Source organism: Zea mays, chromosome 10 (assembly GCF_902167145.1).
Source record: "Zea mays cultivar B73 chromosome 10, Zm-B73-REFERENCE-NAM-5.0, whole genome shotgun sequence".
In the NCBI taxonomy this organism is placed as follows: Eukaryota; Viridiplantae; Streptophyta; class Magnoliopsida; order Poales; family Poaceae; genus Zea; species Zea mays.
In genome coordinates, this window is record NC_050105.1 from 53,573,345 (window position 1) to 53,597,515 (window position 24,171).

General features: G+C 48.5%; 1 protein-coding gene across 1 annotated transcript; it reads right to left on the reverse strand.

Moving 5' to 3' along the window:
* Positions 1-19,666: 19,666 nt before the first annotated feature.
* LOC103641084 (probable xyloglucan glycosyltransferase 3) lies at positions 19,667-23,919 on the reverse strand. The gene is made up of 6 exons (XM_008664469.4): positions 23,617-23,919; positions 22,433-23,531; positions 22,012-22,320; positions 21,124-21,414; positions 20,932-21,045; positions 19,667-20,813 (listed from the first exon to the last, which is right to left on the reverse strand). Exons 2-6 carry the CDS (start codon positions 23,273-23,275, stop codon positions 20,097-20,099), a joined length of 2,274 nt encoding a protein of 757 aa, XP_008662691.2. The 5' UTR covers positions 23,276-23,531; positions 23,617-23,919; the 3' UTR covers positions 19,667-20,096.
* Between the last annotated feature and the right edge of the window lie 252 nt (positions 23,920-24,171).

Here is a 24,171-nt window from a genome sequence, read left to right on the forward strand (position 1 = left end):
ATTCCAACCAGAATCAAGGCAAGAGGCAGAAGGTGCAAGTGAGGCAAGGCAGGCTGAACTTCACCACCATGGCTGACATTCCGGAGGGAGCACCCGTCATGACTGGTATCTTTTCAGTTTTGAATTATCCTGCAATTATTCTTTTTGATTCTGGTGCATCACACAGTTTTATCAGTGCCAAATTTAGTGCCAAGTGCCAGTTACCGTTTCACCACACCAATGGGGGTATTACCATTTCAACACCAGGAGGCAGGGTTGCCACCTATCAAATCAACAGACATGTGCCTATAAAGTTTGGTGGTCTGATAATTAAAACCACCCTCCTCATTTTGGGTTTGGATAGCGTGGATATCATATTGGGAACTGACTGGTTAACAAGACATTAGGCAGTAATTGATATTGTAGCTAGGGCCATTGAGGTGCACTCCCCTACTTGTGGTGAAACCACGTTATATTTGCCCGATCAGGGTTGTACCCGCTCCTGTGCATTCACCATGATAGAGTCCCCGGTTGAGAGAATCCCTGTAGTATGTGACTACCCAGATGTCTTTCCTGACGAATTGCCAGGGATGCCACCCGACAGAGACATAGAGTTCGCAATTGAATTGCAACCCAGAACTGCACCAATATCCAAGAGACCCTATAGGATGCCTCCAGCAGAATTGGCGGAATTGAAAAAACAACTACAAGAGTTGTTGGACAAAGGGTTCATTCGCCCAAGTACTTCACCATGGGGATGTCCAGCCTTATTTGTGAAGAAGAAAGATGGGAGTTTGAGGTTGTGTGTTGACTACCGCCCTCTCAATGCGGTAACCATCAAGAATAAGTATCCATTGCCTGCATTGATGTATTGTTTGACCAGTTGGTGGGAGCCAAAGTATTCTCCAAGATAGACCTTTGCTCGGGCTACCATCAGATCAAGATCAGGGCCAGTGATATTCCGAAGACGGCCTTCTCTACCAGATATGGGCTTTATGAGTACCTGGTGATGTCTTTCGGACTGACCAATGCCCCGACTTATTTCATGTATTTGATGAACTCAGTCTTTATGCCAGAGCTGGACAAGTTTGTAGTGGTCTTCATTGATGACATTCTGGTTTATTCCAAGAATGAAGCCGAGCACACTAAACATTTGCATACCGTACTTCAGAGACTGCGCGACCATCAGTTGTATGCTAAATTGTCCAAATGTGAATTCTGGCTGAAGGAGATAAAATTTTTGGGTCACACCATCTCTCAGGATGGGATATCAGTTGATCCTGAAAAGGTACAAGAAGTAATGGATTGGAAACCTCCTACCACAATACGGCAGATTCGGAGTTTTCTGGGATTGGCAGGGTATTATCGGCGATTTATTCAGGATTTCTCCAGGATTGCCAAGCCAATGACTGAATTGTTAAGGAAGGGAGTCAAGTATGAATGGAGCCAGAAATGTGAGGATGCCTTTCATATACTAAGGCAACATTTGACAACAACACCCGTGCTAGCTCAACCTGACAACACCAAACCCTTTGAGGTTTATTGCGATGCTTCCGGTACTGGATTGGGATGTGTCTTGATGCAAGACAACAGAGTCATTGCTTATGCCTCCCGAGCACTCAGACCCCATGAGCAGAACTACCCCACACATGATCTGGAGTTAGCAGCCGTGGTTCATGCTCTCAAGATTTGGAGACATTACTTGATGGGAGCTCATTGTAATATTTACACTGATCATAAGAGTCTCAAATATATCTTCACACAAGCTGATCTTAATATGAGGCAGAGAAGATGGTTAGAGCTAATCAAGGACTATGATTTGGAGGTGCATTACCATCCTGGCAAAGCCAATGTTGTGGCAGATGCCTTAAGCAGGAAAGGCCAGTGCCATTGTATGAATATGGATGCAAGAATCACCACCCTATGTGATGAGATGTGCAAACTGAACCTAGAAGTTATTTCCTCTGGTGCCTTGAGTTATATTTCAGTGGAGCCCACCCTACACGAGCAAATAGTCATGGCACAGATTGGTGACAAGGGTGTCCAAGTCATTAAGGAGATGATCGAACAAAAGGTGGACAAATACAAATGCTTCCGTCAGGACAGCAAAGGAATTCTATGGTTTGGAGATCGATTGGTTGTTCCCAAGAACCTCGAGCTCAGAAAGAAGATATTGGATGAAGCTCACCTTTCCAAATTCTCCATGCACCATGACAGTAACAAGATGTATCATGACCTCAGATCTTTGTACTGGTGGACCAGAATGAAGAGGGAAATTGCTAAGTATGTATCTGAATGCGACACTTGCCAGAGAGTCAAGGCCAGCCATTTGAAGGTAGCAGGCACCTTACAGCCCCTTCCCATACAGGACAACTGGCATTAAATCACATGCATGTACACAAAGATATAGGAAAGCATGATAAACACAAAATGTGGCTTCCATATTTGTGCATGAACATGAACATGAGAGTGAAAACAGACTTCATTTCAAGACGCAGGACCGTGTTATTTAAAATGATGCATCGTGCAAAGGATCCATGATGTTAACTGTCCAAGAAACTACTTTGGAAATTCAGACTTAGGCGTTATTCCAAATCTGAAAATTCACAATTCAGCCACCTAACAGTCCAAAGGATGTCACAACAAAACAGCTCTCACAACACTAAATTCTAGATTCACTAAAGCATGTTCAGGTTAGTTTACCTGACAGAATTTAGTGTTGAACTGAGCACCAAACTAACATGACAGAGAGTTACTCTACCAACACCTCAGCTTAAAACTTCCTAGATCAGCCACAAAAGATCTCCAAAACAACTCACAACACTAAATTGCAGATTCAGTCATTATTCACAATCTGAAATTTTCAGCACGCTATAATATGTTGTACAATATCCAGACTTGCAAGTATGTCCACTACGAGCTTGATCAAACGCCAGATGTACAAGCAGTAGTTGAGTAGTCCTTAAAAAAGTCCAATTTGTAGCAAATAAAAGTAGCAATCAGCATGAATCAGGAACGTACCGCTGGTGATGGAAGTGGCTGTGTTGGCCATGGGGGGCGTCCCCAAGGCCCCATTGGATGTGTAGGATATCCCCATGGTGGTGGCGGCCAATATCCCATACCTGGTTGTGGAGGAGGAAGAATCTGTCCTCTAAGGGCATCAACCACTGTATGTCCATCTGTGGGTTTCCTTGTCCGGTCTCAGAACCCTATAACCAAATAAAATGATGCATGATTATAATTGTAAATGAAAGTAAATATACTACAAAACTATACCTGTGTTTCATTAGTGTTTGGGGTCTGTCCAGATTGTGACGGACGGGTGAACTGGGGTCCCATTTGAGATCCCATCTGAGCACTATACATCTGCAAATACAATAAGAGTGAGTTTTATTTTAAACTAATGTATATATAGAGTTTATACTAAACAACTGAATTCTGAATCCGATGGAAAACATAAAGTGCATTGGAACGTGTAGGATTAGAGTGGTTGATAGATACAGAAGAAAGACAGAGCTAAAAAGCACTCGCACCACCATAGTATGTATGTTCATATCACAAGACTTCATTAATCAAGACAAGAACTAACCAAATCTAGTTACCCACACAAAAGAGACTCCAAGCAATCATTTTAATATTTGCTGATTTTTGGACAGCAGGACAACAACTACTTGTTTAGCTCATAACTCACAAGATACGCATCCAAAAATAGTAAACTAGGACTTTGTAGGAAGCTTATAAAGTCCTCTATAACTTTTGTATTATCATCATAACAAGATTCAACCTTTAGAAAGGTCAAGCAGTGCTAAACGTAAATTCTGTCCAGATTTGGACAGAATTCGACTACTCACTATCCGAACAGTATTCTGAACAAGTTTCTGCATTATTCGAAAGACATTAAAGATAGTATTCTGAACAAGTTTCTGCATTATCTACTTCTCTTTGCAGATTAACATGAAAGGTCTAGATGGGATCCAAGGACCAATATATGTTGGGACTGGTTGTGTTTTCAGAAGACATGCTTTGTATGGTTAGATGCCCCAACTGCAACAAAACCTCCTAGCAAGACATGTAACTGCTGGCCAAAGTCATGCTGCTTGTGTTGTGGATCGAAAAGAAAATGTTCCTGTTAGACTACCCGTCTAGGAGTCTAGGGTTTGGGTTGTAATTACCGTCTCACCCCTCACTGTAATGGGCCTGGCCCAGTTACTACTCTATTAATACTACTCCCCATCCCTGGTTAGGGGTATGGGCACACATTCCAACATGGTATCATAGAGCTAAGGTTAGTTTTTCCAGCCGCCGGCCCTCCTCTCCCGCCGCCGGCACCCCAGCCGCCGGCCTCCCTCTGCCGCCGGTCTTCCCTCTTCCCCGACGCGCCTCCCGTCGCCCCTCCCCTGCGCGCTCGTCGCGCCCAGGGCCTCTGCCCCTACGCGTCCGCCGCCGTCGGCCTTCCCCCTGGGAGCGGCACCCGACGTCCCACCTCCGGTCTTCCCTCTTCCCCGACGCGCCTCCCGTCGCCCCTCCCCTGCGCGCTCGTTGCGCCCAGGGCCTCTGTCCCTGCGCGTCCGCCGCCGCCGGCCTTCCCCCTGGGAGCGGCGCCCGACGTCCCACCTCGACCAGGCACCAGGCCCGCAGGGAGCGGCGCCCGACGTCCCTGCGCCACCTCGACCAGGCGCCTGGCCAGGCCGCGCCCCTCTTCCCTGCGACTCCGCCGCCATGGACGACAGCACCACTGCCGCCACCGGCACCATCGCACCCGCTGCGATCGGCAGCGAGACCGCCCATGGAGGGGCCCCTTACATCACCGGCCTCGGGCCGCTCCACGCCTCCTCCCCACTGCCCCTGCGTCGCACCTCCCCGCCGGGCTTCCCCGCCTTCGCTTCACCCACCTGGAGTCATCGTGTCACACCCTCCACACTCCCCACCACCGACCCCCCGCTCGTCAGCACCCTCGCCTCGATCCAGGCCGCTGTGACGGCCTCGCGGGAGCGCGAGCGCGCTGCCTCCCTCGCCCTGGAGCGTGAGCGTGCCCTGGGCGCTGCTCTGACCACCCAGATGGCCACCACGCAGCGTCTCCTCGGCCACCCGACTCTCGCCGATGCGGAGCCCCCAGAGGACCCCCACGCCTCTGACCTCGACGCCGACCTCATCGCTGCTCTCCACGCTCAAGCAGCCGGCCTGCACAACATCCGGGCCCTCGTGTCCGTGGTGTTGGATCCGGCGTCTCCCCACTACTCCCGTTGGCGAGGACAGGTCCTTCTCACATTGCGGTGGTTCGTCCTCGACGATCACGTCCTCATCGACCACGACACTCCGTCGCCTCGCTCCTGGTGCCTCATGGACAGTGTTGTCCTCTCGTGGCTCCACGGCACCATCACCGTCAAGCTACAGGACATCATCCGCGACCAGGCGAACACTGCGCGCCAGGCGTGGCTCGCTCTCGAGGACCAGTTCCTCGGGAATCGAGATGCTCGGGCACTCCACCTCGACGCCCAGTTCCACCTGTTCTCTCAGGGGGACCTCTCCGTGGGCGAATACTGCCGCCAGATGAAGGGCCTGGCTGACTCTCTCCGCGATCTCGGCGAGCCCGTTGCCGATCGTACCCTGGTGCTGAACCTCCTGCGTGGCCTCAGCCCCCGCTACGTCCACCTGAAGGCTCTCATCAAGAGGAGCGTGCCCTTCCCCACCTTCCACGTCGTGCAGAACGAGCTTCTCCTCGAGGAGCTCACCATGGCGAATGAGGCACCCACTCCTGCCTCGGCCCTCTACAGCGCTCCTACCAGTGGTCAGCCGCCTTCAGGGGGCCAGGCCACCCGCCCTCCGTCGACCGGGGCTCCCACCCGCCCCCCACCTGCCGTCCCGGCGGCCCCTCGTCCGACTTCCACGACCGACGGGGGTCGTCGCTCTCGCAAGGGCGGCCGTGGGAGCGGCGGCTCCTCTCGTGGTGGTCCCTCTGGCCAGGGTGGCGGCCCCGCGTGGCCGTCATTCTACAACCCCTGGACCGGGACCATCGCCATGTGGCCGGGCCAGGCACCGAGTACCCCCCGTCCTCCGGCGCCAGCCCTCCTGACTACACCTCACTACGGCGCACCTCCTTATGGTGTTACCGTCGTGCCCCAGGCTCCGCCCGCGCTCCTGCCCCCGGGGACCCACACCTCGACGCCTTGGTCCCCGCCGGCCGGTGGTTGGGACAGCGCCTCCCTCGCTGCTGCATTCAGCACCATGGCGATGACCCCACCCTCCTCCGACTGGGTGATCGACTCCGGTGCCTCGTACCACACCACTCCCACGGCAGGCACGCTCTCTCGCTCTCATCCCCCCTCCCCTCTCACCCATCCTCGATCGTCGTTGGAAACGGTTCCACTCTTCCAGTCACCTCAGTAGGTGCCTCGGTTCTCCCTGGGCCGTTTTACCTCAACGATGTTCTCGTAGCTCCCCACATCACTCACAACCTTCTTTCTGTTCGTCGATTCACCACTGACAACTCCTGTTCCATTGAGTTTGACCCCTCTGGTTTTTCTGTGAAGGATCTGGCCACCAGGACCCTTCTCGCCCGCTGTGACAGCTCGGGGCCACTCTACACGCTCCAGCCCTCCACCGCCGGCGTGTCTCCACCTCCTGCCCTGGTCTCCACCACCTCCTCCACCACATGGCATCGACGTCTCGGCCATCCTGGACCCGACGTCATGACCAAGATTACCAGTAGTCTAGATCTTTCATGTAGTAGGGGACATTTTGAGGGTCTCTGTCATGCTTGTCAGTTAGGCCGACATACTCGTCTCCCATTTACTACTTCTTCTTCTCGGGCTGAGCAGGCTTTTGACCTGGTTCACTGTGATCTTTGGACCTCCCCTGTACTCAGTCTTTCTGGCTATAAATACTATTTGGTGATTTTGGATGATTTTTCCCATTTTCTCTGGACCTTCCCGCTTCGTTTGAAGTCGGACACATTCACCACTCTCACACACTTCTTCACCTGGGTATCCACTCAGTTTCGTCGCCCGGTCCGTGCTCTGCAGTGTGACAATGGCCGCGAGTTCGATAACAACGCCTCTCACTCTTTCTTTCTCACTCATGGCGTCCAGTTGCGTCTCTCATGCCCCTACACTTCTGCACAGAACGGCCGATCCGAACGCATGATCCGCACCACCACTAATATGCTCCGCTGCCTCCTCTTCCAGGCGTCTCTCCCTGCCAGCTACTGGGCAGAGGCCCTGCACACTGCCACCCACCTCCTGAACCGTCTTCCCTCGAAGGCGGTCCGCCACCCTACCCCTCACTTCGCCCTATACGGCACAACCCCTTCCTATGACCACCTTCGTGTGTTCGGTTGTGCCTGCTACCCTAACACTTCCGCTACCGCTCCACATAAGTTTTCTCCTCGCTCCACCCGCTGTCTATTCCTTGGCTACTCCCCTGACCATAAGGGGTACCGGTGTCTGGACCTCACCTCCCACCGCATCATCATCTCTCGTCATGTCATCTTTGACGAAGATGTGTTTCCCCTTGCTGGCTCCACCCCACCCACCGATCTTGACTCCCTCCTCGAGTCCGATCCGATTCCTCCCCCACCTCCGGCTCCCCGTCTTGCGCCGTTACCTGCTCCTCGTGCGGCCCCCACGACCTCTTCCGCGCCACGCGCGGCCCCGTCGAGCCCGCCTGCGCCACACGCGACCCCGCCGACCCCAACTGCGCCACGCGCGGCCCCGTCGATCCTGCCCGCGCCACGCGCGGCCCAGTCGACCCCGCCTGCGCCACGCGCGGCCCCGTCGACTCCGGCTCGATTCGCCAACCCCGCCCTCGTCTACCATCGCCGCGGCCACGCCACTACCTCGGTGCCCCCCGACTCGAGCCCGTCAACGAGCGCGGCCCGATTCGCCGACCCCGCCGTCGTCTATCACCGCCGTGAGCCGGCCCCACCAGCCGCTCCCGACGTCCCGGCGGTTCACTCCGAGTCGTCCGTATACCACCCGGTCGCCATCCACCGCGACCCCGGACACGTCCACCCGATGGTGACTCGGCGCGCTGCTGGCGTTCTCCGCCCCGTCGACCGGCTAATCCTGGCAGCTGCTACGACTAGCACTCCACCCGACGCTTCCTCGGTACCCTCCTCCGTTCGCACTGCCCTCACCGACCCACATTGGCGTCGTGCTATGGAGGAGGAGTACGTGGCCCTCTTGGCCAACCACACCTGGGACCTGGTGCCGCGTCCACCAGGCACCAACGTGGTCACCGGCAAGTGGCTATTTCGCCACAAGCTGACCTCGGACGGCTCCCTCGACTGCTACAAGGCCCGTTGGGTCCTTCGGGGCTTCACCCAGCGCCCCGAAGTGGACTACGACGAGACCTTCAGCCCTGTCGTCAAGTTCGCCACTGTTCGCGCCGTCCTCTCCCTCGCCCTCTCCCGCGACTGGGCGATCCATCAGCTCGATGTCAAGAATGCCTTCCTCCATGGCACTCTGACGGAGACTGTCTACTGCAGCCAGCCCACCGGCTTCGTCGACGCTGACCGTCCGGATCTGGTTTGCCGGCTGAACAAGTCCCTGTACGGCCTCAAGCAGGCGCCACGGGCTTGGTACAGTCGCTTTGCCTCCTACCTGGCCTCCATCGGCTTCGTCGAGGCCAAGTCGGACACGTCCCTGTTCATCTACCGGCGCGGCGACGACACCGTCTACCTCCTGCTCTACGTCGACGACATTGTGCTCACGGCATCCACCGCCGCCCTTCTACACCGCACGATCGTCGCCCTCCAGCGGGAGTTCACGATGAAGGACCTGGGGCCCCTCCACCACTTCCTCAGCATCACCGTCGAACGTCGGCCTCAGGGTCTCTTCCTCCACCAGCGCCAGTACGCCATCGACATCCTGGAGCGGGCTGGCATGTCTGACTGCAAGCCCTGCTCCACGCCTGTCGACACTCAGGCGAAGCTCTCTGAGGACGACGGGCCTCCGGTCGCCGACGCGACGTCATACCGGAGCCTCACCGGCGCGCTCCAGTACCTCACATTCTCCAGGCCCGACATCGCTTACGCTGTCCAGCAGGTGTGCCTGCACATGCACACTCCGCAGGAGCCCCATCTCACTGCGCATGCATGTACACAAAGATATAGGAAAGCATGATAAACACAAAATGTGGCTTCCATATTTGTGCATGAACATGAACATGAGAGTGAAAACAGACTTCATTTCAAGACGCAGGACCGTGTTATTTAAAATGATGCATCGTGCAAAGGATCCATGATGTTAACTGTCCAAGAAACTACTTTGGAAATTCAGACTTAGGCGCTATTCCAAATCTGAAAATTCACAATTCAGCCACCTAACAGTCCAAAGGATGTCACAACAAAACAGCTCTCACAACACTAAATTCCAGATTCACTAAAGCATGTTCAGGTTAGTTTACCTGACAGAATTTAGTGTTGAACTGAGCACCAAACTAACATGACAGAGAGTTACTCTACCAACACCTCAGCTTAAAACTTCCTAGATCAGCCACAAAAGATCTCCAAAACAACTCACAACACTAAATTGCAGATTCAGTCATTATTCACAATCTGAAATTTTTAGCACGCTGTAATATGTTGTACAATATCCAGACTTGCAAGTATGTCCACTACGAGCTTGATCAAACGCAAGATGTACAAGCAGTAGTTGAGTAGTCCTTAAAAAAGTCCAATTTGTAGCAAATAAAAGTAGCAATCAGCATGAATCAGGAACGTACCGCTGGTGATGGAAGTGGCTGTGTTGGCCATGGGGGGCGTCCCCAAGGCCCCATTGGATGTGTAGGATATCCCCATGGTGGTGGCGGCCAATATCCCATACCTGGTTGTGGAGGAGGAAGAATCTGTCCTCTAGGGGCATCAACCACTGTATGTCCATCTGTGGGTTTCCTTATCCGGTCTCAGAACCCTATAACCAAATAAAATGATGCATGATTATAATTGTAAATGAAAGTAAATATACTACAAATGTTTCATTAGTGTTTGGGGTCTGTCCAGATTGTGACGGACGGGTGAACTGGGGTCCCATTTGAGATCCCATCTGAGCACTATACATCTGCAAATACAATAAGAGTGAGTTTTATTTTAAACTAATGTATATATAGAGTTTATACTAAACAACTGAATTCTGAATCCGATGGAAAACATAAAGTGCATTGGAACGTGTAGGATTAGAGTGGTTGATAGATACAGAAGAAAGACAGAGCTAAAAAGCACTCGCGCCACCATAGTATGTATGTTCATATCACAAGACTTCATTAATCAAGACAAGAACTAACCAAATCTAGTTACCCACACAAAAGAGACTCCAAGCAATCATTTTAATATTTGCTGATTTTTGGACAGCAGGACAACAACTACTTGTTTAGCTCATAACTCACAAGATACGCATCCAAAAATAGTAAACTAGGACTTTGTAGGAAGCTTATAAAGTCCTCTATAACTTTTGTATTATCATCATAACAAGATTCAACCTTTAGAAAGGTCAAGCAGTGCTAAACGTAAATTCTGTCCAGATTTGGACAGAATTCGACTACTCACTATCCGAACAGTATTCTGAACAAGTTTCTGCATTATCCGAAAGACATTAAAGATAGTATTCTGAACAAGTTTCTGCATTATCTACTTCTCTTTGCAGATTAACATGAAAGGTCTAGATGGGATCCAAGGACCAATATATGTTGGGACTGGTTGTGTTTTCAGAAGACATGCTTTGTATGGTTAGATGCCCCAACTGCAACAAAACCTCCTAGCAAGACATGTAACTGCTGGCCAAAGTCATGCTGCTTGTGTTGTGGATCGAAAAGAAAATGTTCCAAAGCTAAAAACAAACAAGAACATCAAAAGAAAGTGAAATGCAGGAATGCGTCCAAGCAGGTTTCATTTAATTATCTATTCTACTGTTATATTAAATTTTAAGTTCTATTTTATCCTATGATAAGAGATATTAAAGAGAGTGACAACAATGAAATGCATCTTAGCATCTATAATTTTTTCAGGTTTCTTTATAATTTGTTAGTTTGATTACATGACGATTATATGGTAATAAATTCGATTACCAAAACAGTTTTAAACCATGTAAACACATTAGTAATAGAGGTCAGTAATGTATACATGAAGAAACGAAACTAAAAAAATGTGATTCTTGAACTAGCCTAATTCACAGTTTATTCTATCAAAAGAAGTTGTCCGGATGAAGCTTTGTCCTATACCAAGGATGCAGAATATCTAGATAAAGTCTACAAGGAATGCACTAGGGTAAAAGTTAAACAAAACCGGGCCATGATTAGTCTGTCTCAAGCAGTTATCTTATCCCATCACCTATTTCAAATTTTGCTCAGTGAAATAGTGTAATCTACAATCAGAACCCCTATGTTACAGGATTTGCTACGGACAGTCTTATATCACTACGAGGATACATACTTTTCCTACCATTTATTATCTTTTGCATGCTATCCTAACTAAATAGAAAATCACATGCTCGTAGAAAAAAACTATTTTATAATAACACTGGCAACTAGATCAGAGTTGATTTCCTAATTGTAGAAGTCCTCCACCTAGTTATACAGTAACAAACAAGTGACTTGCGCTGGTAGTGTTCTTCCTTTTTTTATTATACGTTGTTTATTTTGAACTTGTTATTCTATTCAGATATAGTATCTCTCTCTATATATAATAAAATCTATTTATCTACAAAAGCCAAAATGACTTATAAGATAAAGAGAGTACAAAATAAAAAAACATTTTTCCAATGTATACTAAGGAGCTAGGTACCAAAAGGCAGTAGCTCAACAAGTAGATGAAAACGATGAACCTATTAAATGCAGGATTTCACCAAAATGAAACCTGGGAACTATCTGATTTACCAAGTAACCATAAGGCAATTGGACACACCAATGAAACAGCAGACTCTAAGTATTCAAAAGGGTTATCAGCTGAACATTGGTGTGCTGTCAAGAGGGTTATCAGATTATGTTGCAGGAACAAGTCAGCTTGGCTGTAAGTATTCAAAAGGTTTAGATTCAGAACTGCTTGGGTATTCAAAGGGTTATCAGCTGAACATTGCTGTGCTGTCAAGAGGGTTATCAGATTATGTTGCAGAAACAAGTCAGCTTGGCTGTAAGTATTCAAAAGATTTAACAAGTCAGCTTGGTGCTTGGGTATTCAAAAGGTTTAGACTGTTGGGAGATCTAACAAGCACCAAGGCAAAGAAGTTCAAACTTCTTCTAGATAACAGGTCTGCACAAGAGCTAAGCAAAAAGGGTGCTCCAAAATTTGTTGGAAATCTTAAGAAAAGTACTATAATTCTCCTATGATTACTAAGAGAAGATTCTAAGTTTAACTTGGGCAAACAAGGTTATTTACGAAACCAGTTCAGAATATGGGCAGATTCTGAGATTGGGCAGATTCTGAGCGGATTACTAAAATTATTACCTGCATCAGCATTCCCTGCATCATCTGAACTTGTTGAGATAGTTGTTGAACTTGTTGTTGTTGTCTTAGTTGCTCATCAACTCTGATTCCCTCGAAGTTGAAGTTCGAGATCTACTCCCCATCGAGGAAACAGACCGACGACCAAAGCTATCGCGACTCACAACCCCATCACCGATCCCCAACCTAGAAACATCACAAGTTATGAACCAATAGTTTTTATATATCACAACTTTGATCTTATCATACCTCCCATGTGGTAGCCCACCACCAGCAACATATGCTGCATCCGGATCGAAAGGTGCCTCCCTCCAATCTAGATCATCGTCTCCTGCTTTCCTCCTAACCTCCTCGGCATAACGAGTCTACAAAACAATTTATGTTAATTATAAATGAGTCACAAGTTAATTAAGAATAGATAGTTATTATTTACACCTACCAGCTTTCCTGTCGCGTTGTCGTCACATAAAACTTATGGATGCTCTGGATTTGTACCTCGGTGTCCCTCCATGTAAACGTCAATGAATCGGGGTTCAATGCCATCACGAGCCTCCTGCAGTAAGAGACATAATAAAATATACAAATTTGTCTGAGGGAAAAAGACTAAATGTTACTTAGCTCGTCATACCATTCGTTGTGATTTCCCAATAAATCCATCTGCTCCAAATCGATGGAGGCCCGGTTTGCTCTTCCGGTTCAAACGATTTCTATCTGAAATCACTTTGTACTCATCTGAGGCCCAGTACTCACAGAGCTTGACCCAAGCTTCAGGATGAGCAGTGAGCCAGTCCACTTCACTTCATGAGGATATGTTAGATAGTACACCTGTTGCGCTTGATGTGCAAGCACAACATTGCTATAATCGCTGCCTTTAAACCGTGATTCATGCTTTACCTCCACAATTCCAAATTCATCCTCTCGCGTTTGTTGAGGATCAAACCATTCACAATCAAATAACACAAACATGAACTCTTTGGCCCCACCAAGAGTGTACTCTGTTATGTCTTGAAGAACACCATAATAGTCATGAGTGCCTCCGTCTGCATTTGTGGCAGTTGCTACTACTCCACTGTTTGTCGTGGCCGCCTGCGGGCGGATTTTTTTTCTAATTTTGATGTTCGAAAACGGTATCCATTAATATCATAGCGGGTATATTTTCTTGCTTTCAACTGACCATGTGATATCTGTCGCAAATCATCCGAGACTAGAGAGTCAAGTTTCTTACACTACATAGAGCAGAAAAAAGATATAGGTAAATAGCAAGTCGTATGTGCAAACTAAGTACACAAAGGAAAATTATAAAGAGATAATTACATGCTCGTGGAACCATTCAACGAAACATGGACCTCCGTCCATCCCTTTCATACGTAGATTATCCAGTGCCTTTGGTGTAGGTTTGTGGCCAGCTAAATATATGGAATCAAACATTTCAAAGTATGGATCAAGTTCCTCCATGTTGGTGTACAAGTAGAGCATGGTGAAATTACGCTCTCTTATGTCAACATAATGTGCAGTAGAAGCCCCGACCCCTTTCCCCTTCCAGAGAAAAACACTAAGGTCGGTCGAAGGACCTTCTTCTTCAGTATGATACCGTGTTGACTGAGCATTCATGTTGTTAGTGTGTGATAAATACTGACTTGAGAAGATTGTGATCTCTTTAGCTGCAAAGGCCTCTGCGATACACCCCTCAACCCTTGCTTTGTTCTGCACAGTAGCTCTAAGTTTTTTCAATTCTCTTTCTTGACTATACATCCATCGGAACTGCACTGGTTCTCCTACCAATGCTTCATAAGGTAAGTGCACTAGCAAATGTTGCATCACATTCATAAATCCAGGCGGAAATACTTTTTCCATCTTGCATACAAGCACCGCGATTTGTTTCTCAAATTGAATCATCAATTTCTTTGAGATATGCTTAGCACATATATGTCTATATATGTAACTAAGTTCAGCAATCATCTTCCACAGAGGAGGCTTCAAATAGCCACAGAACATTACCGGCATAAGTCTTTCCATCAAAATATGGTAATCGTGAGCCTTCAAACCATTTAATTTATTAGTGTCGAGGTTAACAATACGTTTTATGTTGGCTGCATAGCGGTCTGGAAACTTCAACATTTTCAACCATCGAAATACTTCTTTTCGCTCTTCCGGCTTTAGACAGTATGGAGCTCATGGTGTCCTCTCCTTTCCATTAGGATTTAATTTGACCTCAAGGCTAGGGCGATCGCAAAGATTAGCTAAATCTTTCCTAGCATTGATGTTGCCTTTTGTTTTACCCTTAATGTTTAGACACATGCTTATGATGCTTTCAGCAACATTGCGCTCTTGGTGCATCAAATCTATGTTGTGTGGTAAAATCAATACCTTCGCATACGGAAGTTCCCAGAGAAAACAAATATGAGTCCAGTTGTGATCTTGACCATAGCCTTCAAACTCATGACCTTCTGCAGCCCTTTGAAGGGCACGGTGTTGTATCATGATATCTTCACCCATTAAACGTTTTGGTGGACCGTCTTTAACTTTTATGCCTCTTCTAAATGACTTCGTATCATTTCGAAACAAGTGATTGGATGGAAGAAACCGTCGATGACAATCAAAGAATGAGACCTTTTTACCATGCTCCAATCGATATGCTTGTGTGTCCCCCATGCATATGGGACAACACAATCGACCGTGGACACACCAGCCAGACCAAATACCATATGCAGGCAAATCATGAATTGACCACAAATATACAGCACGCAAGATAAATTCACATTTTAGATGACCATCATAAGCCTTTACCCCTACCCATAGCTCTTTGAACTCTTCAATCAACGGTTGCATGAATACATTGATCTTCTTTCCAGGACGTTTAGGCCCTGGAATAATAAGGGCAAGAAATATGAACCCTTCTTTCATGCATTTGTTGGGAGGGGGTTGTAGGGCATGATGAAAACCGGCCAACAAGAGTATGAAGTTGAACTGTTGTCGTAAGGAGTGAAACCATCAGTGGACAAGCCTAGACGAACACTCCTAGCGTCTCTTGCAAATTCTGGGTCAAAACGATCCAGAGCCTTCCAAGCATCGCCATCTGATGGATGCATCATAATGTTTGGGTCTTGGATCTCACGTTCTCCTTCCTTATGCCACAACATTAGCTTCGTAGTTTCTAGGGTTAAAAACAGATGTTTAAGCCTAGGAGTGATGGGCATATATCGAAGCTGTTTAACTGCCACTTTTGTAGCAAAAGTAGCTCCATCCTCTTTTAGTACCTCCGCATATCTTGATTTACCGCATTTTTGACAATGGGTGGCCGCTTCATATTCCTTCCAGAACAACATGCAATTATATTCGCACACATCAATCTTCTTATACTTCATCCCAAGACCGGACACAATCTTTTTAGACTGGTATAAGTCTTTTGGCATCTTATGGTTCGATGGGATGAGATCAATAATCAGATTGATTATATCGTTATAGCAATTATTCGAGAAGTTATACTTTGCCTTCATTGCCATAAGACGTGTAACCACCTGCAACACGGTCACAGTGGTGTCGTCATGCACTTTTTCCTCTGACGCGTGAAGAAGCTTATAAAACTCCTGCACTTCATCTGGTGTAGCCTGTTCTGAGGCCAATGTTGGATACTCTCTACTAATATTAGCCACCAAGTCATCCATCCGATCCTCCTCATCATCATCAATTATTTCTGACTCTGTGATATTCTGCTCTACTTCTCCATGTGAGCGCCACACAAGATAGTTAGGCATAAACCCATTCTTGCAAAGGTGATGCTCCAGTTCTTCGATCTTTCTCACATACTTAAAATTCCGACACTTGGTACACGGACACTTCACCACACGAGGTCCACCGGAAAATGCGAGATCCACGAATTGTTTTGCAACCCTAACCCATTCCTTTGAGTGACCTAGAGTCACGCTATTGAATCCATCATACATCACCCTTCTTCTATTGTCATCCATTTCCAAAACTAAATAACCCGATGTATAAAAAATGTGTAAATAAACATAATTAAGCATATAAACGTAAATAAAAAACGTGTAAATAAACATCATTAAGCATACAAACATAAATAAAAAATGTGTAAATAAACATCATTAAGCCCTTCTTCTATTAGGAAGGATCACTAGACATAAAAAACATTTAACCAAACATTGAACCTAACATTGATTAATTTACAATGAACAAGAAATTATGCATCAATTGTAACAACTAGCCAAAAATCATGCATCATATTTTAACTAACAAACTAATTCTAATAATATGCATCAAAGAAAGAAGAAAAATACCTTCACGGAGACCGTCAAGGTGGTGATGGTCGAGGAGACGCGTGCCGGCTGTAGTTAGAGTGGAGAGAGAGACCGGAGACTAGAGTCAAAAGGGCCTACAATTAGATGGAAACGCGACTTTAGGTTTCATAAAAAATGCAACAGTCAATGCAAGGAGGTGGGGTGTTGCTTGCTGCTTGTGTTAAAATTTATGCGTTTGTTAACATTCAAAAGTAAGAAGCTGGCCTCACATTGAGTCCACTTGATGTCGGGCAACCAGTGCAAGGAAACAAGGATATATCAAATTCAGTATGACACTAACTACCTTAGAAATTTGGAGAAACTTTGCATAGAACAAAACATAACTATACGCCCTGCTACCCAGTACCCAGCCACCCAGAAAAATAACTATACGCAGCTGCAAGTTTTTTTCTTCCTATTCTTACTTTAGGACATCTGCAACTTCTGAATTCAAATGAAGAAACAACACCCATGCAACAAAGAGAGCACACAAAAGGTAGTAACTACTAACTAGTATCACACTACCTCAGATCTGAAATTTGGTTATTTTTAGTTTGCCTTATTATGATATTGGTTCACTATTGTGTAGGATGGTGACAGATAAAAAAGATTCGTCACAAAAAATGCACTCAACTAAAGCTACGACTTAAAATATGCTACATGTATGGAAAGAAGTAGCAAAGGGAAGTAACAGAAAGTCAGAAACAGAGTAAGTTCAAGAAATTCAATCCAGCAAGATAAACCACACTGTTGTTATGATGCACCAACATGGGGTGCAAGAAATTTGCCATTGCAAATGAAGTGAAGACAAGACAGTTTTTGGCATTCGGAGTTTTGTTTTTCACTAAAATATATAATCAAAACAAAGTATAGTGCATCCAACTGGGTTTCCTACAAAGCTTTCCTAGAAAAGTGGCACAAGAGTTAAAACTGCAGAGGGTGGAAAACTGACACATCAAGCATATCGTTGCTAATTAATTTACCAAGATGCGCTTCGGTTTGAAAACTTGGCTAAATTGTAGACAGGAACCAAGTCTGCAGTGCTTTTTTGGTGGAGACCATACAACTACAGAAACAGGCTTGGAGACAGACTTTTTACTTTACTGTACTAGAATATAGGAGAGCTTGTACCATAAGTAACCCAAATCCCAACAGCTGAACAAGCAAAAACATAGTAGCATAACTAATAAAGCCACTAACTTAGTAGCATAACTAATAAAGCAATCAGGTAGAACTCAGTTTCAATCTAGCCCATTGCCGGAGTCTGGATATATTGATATTAAACACAAACAAGTATTTAATAGTGTAAATCCAGCACTAAAATTGTTAGTAGTGCTGATAATGCCAAGTGTGTGGACATAAAACTGATCAGTGGAAGTGATAAGAGCAATGACACTGTCGATGCTAATGTGAAATAAATCCAACTATGGATTTGTTGCAAACAGTGATGCTATCAACAGCGATGTATAGACTAACACTGGAAGTGTCGACAGCAGCGATGATTACAACATTGACTCAAAACCAAACATTGGTCGGGTTGCTACAAGCATACAGAGGTTGGAGAGCAGTATGGGGAAATACAGGTGATACAACAGGTGACTCATGGCAGGAGGCGGCGACTGGCGATGGATGGCGTGACTGGCGATGGAGGTGGCGCGACTAGGTTGCCGTTGATGTCGCGGGGGGGGGGGGGGGGGGGGGGGGGGGGGTCAGGCGGCCACGCCCGCGGAGAACAGAGGCGGTGCCACCACTGGCGACCGCGGAGGACGATGGAGGAGGAATAAAGGCGATCCGAGCTTGGGTGGCCTTGCGGCGGAGGACGACTGCCGACCGCGGAGGACGATGCGACCGCGGAGGACGAGCTTGGGCGGCCTTGCGGCGGCGAGGTGATGGCGGCGGCGCGGTCAGCTTTGGATGTGGGGCGGCGGCGCAGTGAGCTTTGCCTGCGGGGCAGCTAGCCGAGGAAGGGATTTGGCGAGCTGGCGGCGGTGGCGCAGTGCTGTGCAGGCGGGGTCGGTGTTCGGCGGCCGGTGTTGTGGTGGCGGCGCGGTGGGTGGGAAAGGGCTGGTGAGAGAGAGCTGGTGAGAGAGAGGCTCGGGGCGGCGCGGGTTAGGGATTTAGGTGTTTTGGGTTAAGTTCGACGGGGTTCAGTTGGCCCACGAACTTAAATTAAGAACGTGGGTACCCACGTTCCTAATGAGTTAAGTTCGACGGTTTTGGCTAGGGCCCACGAACTTAATTTTAGAACGTGGGTACCCACGCTTTTAACTACACCCACGAACTTAACTCATGTAAGAACGTCGGTACCCACGTTCTTAGTTTTACCCACGAACATTTATCAGTTTCTTGTAGTGTGAGATGTTGGCTGGAATATCTGAAAACTCCAGCGATAGTGAAAGTTTCGATGTAGAAAGTGGAAATGAAGATACCGAAGATCGGCCCTGGAGACCAAGTCATATTGTCTTCGGAAAATCAACTATTAAACAAGGGCAGATCGATGCAATGAGGGGGAGGTATTTTCATGATATCTCAATCGTGAGGGCCGGAGGGGAGAATAATGTTCCTCTTCCCGAAGCTGACGAAGTGGTGGTTTACAGAAGCTTCATGAAAGCGGGGTTTCGGTTCCCTCTGGATAAATTGTTGGTCGAAGTTCTGAAAACCTTCAAAATGAGTTAAAAACTAAAGGAACATATTTTATGCAATCGCTCATTTGGTGTAAATGTGGCAATCAAACAATCTAGATCCAATGATCTGCTGTTTTAATATTTCTACCCTCCCATATCACCCTTCATCTATTTTTCTCCATGCCCTATATTGGAAGGATAAAAAATACAAAAATAGTATATCGTTGGATATAAATTGGATGTTCTGAATGATATGATTGTACACTTGCACGAAATAGATAATTGTACATGTTATGTCCTTAGCAACGAGACATGATGGAACTAACTCGTGGACATTTGAAAGCATACAAGATTGATTTATCCATTGACATGTATTTGTTACACCATATAGATCATAATGTACTGTTGAAAGAAAACAAGAGGCTACTGAATACATAGATCAGTAGTGCTGATATGTGAATGCAATGAACAACCCGATTCCCTCCCCTAGTACGTAGTAGCAACGAAGAAGCACTAGCTAGAGCAAGGAAAAATAGAGTTCACCACACATATTCTTTGATCTCTGAACAAAAAAAAATATCAAAAGGATAAAATTAAGAGAAGAAAGTCTAAATATTAATCTGATCCGTCAATCGAAGTTGTGCCTTCGATGGTAATGGTTACACCAGCACGCATGCATGTAAGACTGCCTGTGCATATGTGGCCAGCAGGCCGTGCATGGCGACCCGGCCGCTATTTAAAAGTTTATTCTTGCGGTGGCGGCGGCTAGCTGACCTGCTCGCCGATAAGGTCGAGGCCGACGGCGAGGAACGTGACGCCCTGGAAGAGCAGGAAGTAGAAGTGCAGCCCCTGCTTGGAGAGCAGGCTCCGTGTGGCGGCCGTGAGGAGGAGGCACGCAAGCGCGAGCTCCTTCTTGAAGATCCGGTTGGGCTTCTTGGTCTTCCTGGTCATCTTGGGCGTGGCCGGCGCAGCGGCGGCCAGAGCCGCAGCAGCTTCCTCCTTGTTGGCCCACTCGGCGGTCTCCTGCTCCCTGAGCCTGCTCCACTCCTGGAGGCCACCCTCCGAGACCCGGCGCACGAGCTTGGCCGGCGGCGGCAGCGGCGCGTGGGAGTCGGCCTCGGCGAGCGCTAGGATATCGGACGCGGACGAGGTGCGGCCCGCCTTCTTGGTGACGATCCACTCGTAGGAGCTCCCCAGCTGGAATAGCCCGGACACCATGGCGTTGAACTTGGTGACGGACATGGTGTTCTCGAAGAGGAGGTAGGGGATGACGAACGGGAAGGACTTGGGCGCCGGCAGGATGTTGAGGAGGGACATGAGCACGGGGATGTAGCAGATGACCCAGATGGGCAGCTCCGCCTCTGGCACGAACATGGTGAGCGGCAGGATCACGCAGAAGAGCGTGAAGGAGTAGAAGGGCAGCACCAGCTTCCGCAGCAGGAAGAAAAGCATCACCAGGTTCGCCTTCTTCCAGAACGGGATCTGCGTGAGTGCACGCATGACATGCATTCGTTTATTTCAACTCCTAAAAACAAATAGTAGTGGATCGATCTGCACACATGCATGCTAATTGGTTGTTACGTTGGATGCTCATCGTTACCTTGGACCTGAAGACGGCCGGGATGCAGAGGCGGAAAAGCTGCATGGGGCCGGAGTGCCACCTGTGCTGCTGCTTCCTGTAAGCCTGATAAGACTCCGGCAGCTCGCAGAGGACCTGCACATATATATGCATGTGTTACAACTCGATTGCAATGTCTAACCACAGCATGAGATGGACAATAGTATATAGTACCTTGACGTCGTTGAGGAAGATGAACTTCCAGCCGTTGAGGTGCGCGCGGACGGCGATGTCCATGTCCTCGACGGTGGTGCGCTCCATCCAGCCGCCCGAGTCCTCCAGCGCCTTGATGCGCCACACGCCGGCGGTGCCGTTGAAGCCGAAGAAGTTGAGGTAGACGCCATTCACCTGCTGCTCGACCTCGAAGTGGAAGCACAGGTTGATGTTCTGCAGCCGCGTCAGCAGGTTCTCGTCCTTGTTCACGAAGCTCCAACGAGCCTGGACCAGACCAAGCTCCGGGTTCTCCTGCACCGTTGGAAGCCGTAGGTTAGGTTTAGTCAGCGCGCGGCCCATGCATGCATGGATCGGGACGTTTGGAGATTTGTCAAAGATAAGACTATTAATTTGTCTCAGTACCATATCATCGAGATCTAGATTATTAAGATACTGTATTAGGTCCTACGATCCAGGCCGGTCATTAAGGTGTCCATTCTTTTGTCATTAATATATTGTGTGCACCAACCAATGGCCTAAGTCAACCGAGAATCTGAGATTTGGACGTACGTACAAGCTGGTGTTTCATGTCACCGTACCTATTTGGTTTTTCCTCCACTGAGAAATGAGCTAAACCTACTGACTAGAATGAGTAGTGTCGTTGCTTTAATTAGGGTCATAAACCGAGTTACAGATCACAATGTTTTATGGAATAGTTTACATGAATCTCGATCAATCTAGCTACTAGAAGCGCACATCACAACTATATGTTTGCAGTATATATATAGCCACGCCGCCGCACCATATAAATATATATACTTACTTGCGCCGACGACGTTGAGATGTGGATGTGAATGTGATGACTGATGAGCTATAAAGTTCTAGTGTAGTCTGTAGAATACGTCTCACCTTGAAGTGTGGCACGGTGAGCTTGAGGAAGTCCGGGTTGGGCTGGAAGTCGGCGTCGAAGATGGCGACGAACTCGTAGTCCTTGACGTAGTCGCAGGCCATGGCGGACTTGAGGTTGCCGGCCTTGTAGCCTGTGCGCGAGAGGCGGTGGCGGTAGATGACGTTGACGCCGCGCTGGCTCCACTTGGTCACCTCCGCCTTGATCAGCATCCGGCACACCTCGTCGTCCGAGTCGTCCAGCACCTGGATCAGAAGCCGATCCCGCGGCCAGTCGATCTGGCACACGTGCGAGATGGACGTCTCGTACACCTGCATGCATAACATGTTTGATTCATCCGTCCCTCCTTCATGTCACGTCGTAAGAAGCACCGATCGACTGGTGTATCGAACTGTGAGTTTTCTTGTGCTACTAGCTACTGACCTCTTTCTCGTTGCACATGGGCATCTGGACGAGCACCATGGGGAAGTAGCCGTCGGCGTCGCCATCGGCGAAACCGTTCTCGGCATCCGCGCTCTTCCTTCCAGTAGTTCCACGGGGCTTGCCGCCGGACGCGGGGACACGCGGCTTGATGCCGCGGATCTTGATCCAGAAGCACGCGAGGCACTGCACGATCCGGTCCACGGACTGCACCATGAAGAGCAGGATGCAGAAGCTGGACAGCTTCTGGATGGCCCAGGCGATGTAGTCGACGCGGAACTCCAGCCAGGCCACGTACGCCCGGTGCAGCCAGCCCTGGATCTCCTGCCGCTCCGGCATGCGGAGGTGGTCCGGCAGCTGGCGCAGGTTCTCGGGGAGGTGCCGCAGGTGCTCGGGGAGGTGCTGCAGCTGCTCCTCCAGCTCCTGTAGGTTCCCCGGCAGGTGCTGCGGGAACTGCCAGCCCTTAAGGTGGGCCACGGTCTCGAAGGCCAGCATGGCGAGGGAGAGCAGCAGGAACGCGCGCAGAAACCGCAGCATGGCGCGGCCGCGGCCCGAGGCCTCGGCGTCCGGCTCGTCGTCCGCGTCGCGGCTGCGGCGCACGCGCCGGTTCACGGCGCCCAGGACGCCCCAGAACCCTCCCGCGAGCCAGGCCACGCAGCCCACGGCGCGGTGCGCGCGCAGCAGCAGCACCCACGTGAACTGCTTTGCGTTCTTGCCCCGGGCCTTGTCGGCGGGCGGCACGCCGAGCCCGTCGATCTCCACCAGGGAGTAGGGGTTGTCCATCTTCACCACCACCGGCGTGCCGTCCTGGTCCTCGCCGCCCCACCACGAGCTCGGCGGCGCCATGGATGCACGTAGTTCGCGCCCGGCAGTTAGAGGTATAGCGCCGTAGCGGCCGATCTCCCGATCAGTGTGTGGGCTCTCGATCGGAGGCGCAACCGTTTATTGGTGCTGCTCCCGACAACAACACAGCCTGCCCTGGCTGGCCTTTCGAAGTTCTTAGGCTGTGCTAGTGAAGTGACGGTGCCTGGCTGCTTGCTGCTACTAGCTGCACCAGCTGCTGATGTCTAGATCTTCAGTTTCTTACCTCAGGTTAATTAGCCTGCAAACATCATCGTAGCAATTATGAACTCGATCTCCGATAAGCTAAGTGAGTGAAGGGTGGTATCAGATCATGCAGTACATACCTTGTAACCTGATGAGAGAACCCTAGCTTCTTCTGAGCTTCAGATCCAAGAAAGGTACGGTATGACCAGTACTGCCTCGGTCGAAGCAATGCACACACAGCCACACACGGACTTTCTAGCACGCATCCACTGCGTCACAATAGCACACACTGTGGTACGTGTCTAGAAATGAGCTCACACACAGTGGCTAGCTGGTTGAGCTTGATGATAGTAGAGCTTCCGTGGAGAGTAGCTTGGCTGGTTGCTACTTCTGTACTACATGCTCCATGCACTAGAGACTCTAGAGTAAAGCCTCATGGCGTCCACTAGGAGGGTTTTATAGAGAGAGAACTGCAGTGCAAGTGCAATAGCTAGTTCAGAAAACACTACCAGTGGTGGCTACTGCGGTACTGCCTACAGTGCCAATTTCTATTTTCTAGAAGAAAATGATTAAAAATAGAGGAAAATTGAAAAAAAGAGCACATTGCTTTATTTTTTTAGTTGCAGTAGCATAGTAGAGGCTGCAAGGTTTGACCTGATTTGTGCATTAAATTCATGTTAGAGGTGTTGCATGCT

Bases quoted from the DNA above. Each gene is read 5' to 3' on its own strand.
- LOC103641084 (XM_008664469.4), bottom strand. From the start codon at position 23,275: ATGGCGCCGCCGAGCTCGTGGTGGGGCGGCGAGGACCAGGACGGCACG. The intron at 21,415-22,011 runs GTGAGACGTATT...CCAACGGTGCAG, and splicing joins TCACCGTGCCACACTTCAAG to GAGAACCCGGAGCTTGGTCT. The intron at 21,046-21,123 runs GTACTATATACT...ATATATGTGCAG, and splicing joins TCTTCCTCAACGACGTCAAG to GTCCTCTGCGAGCTGCCGGA.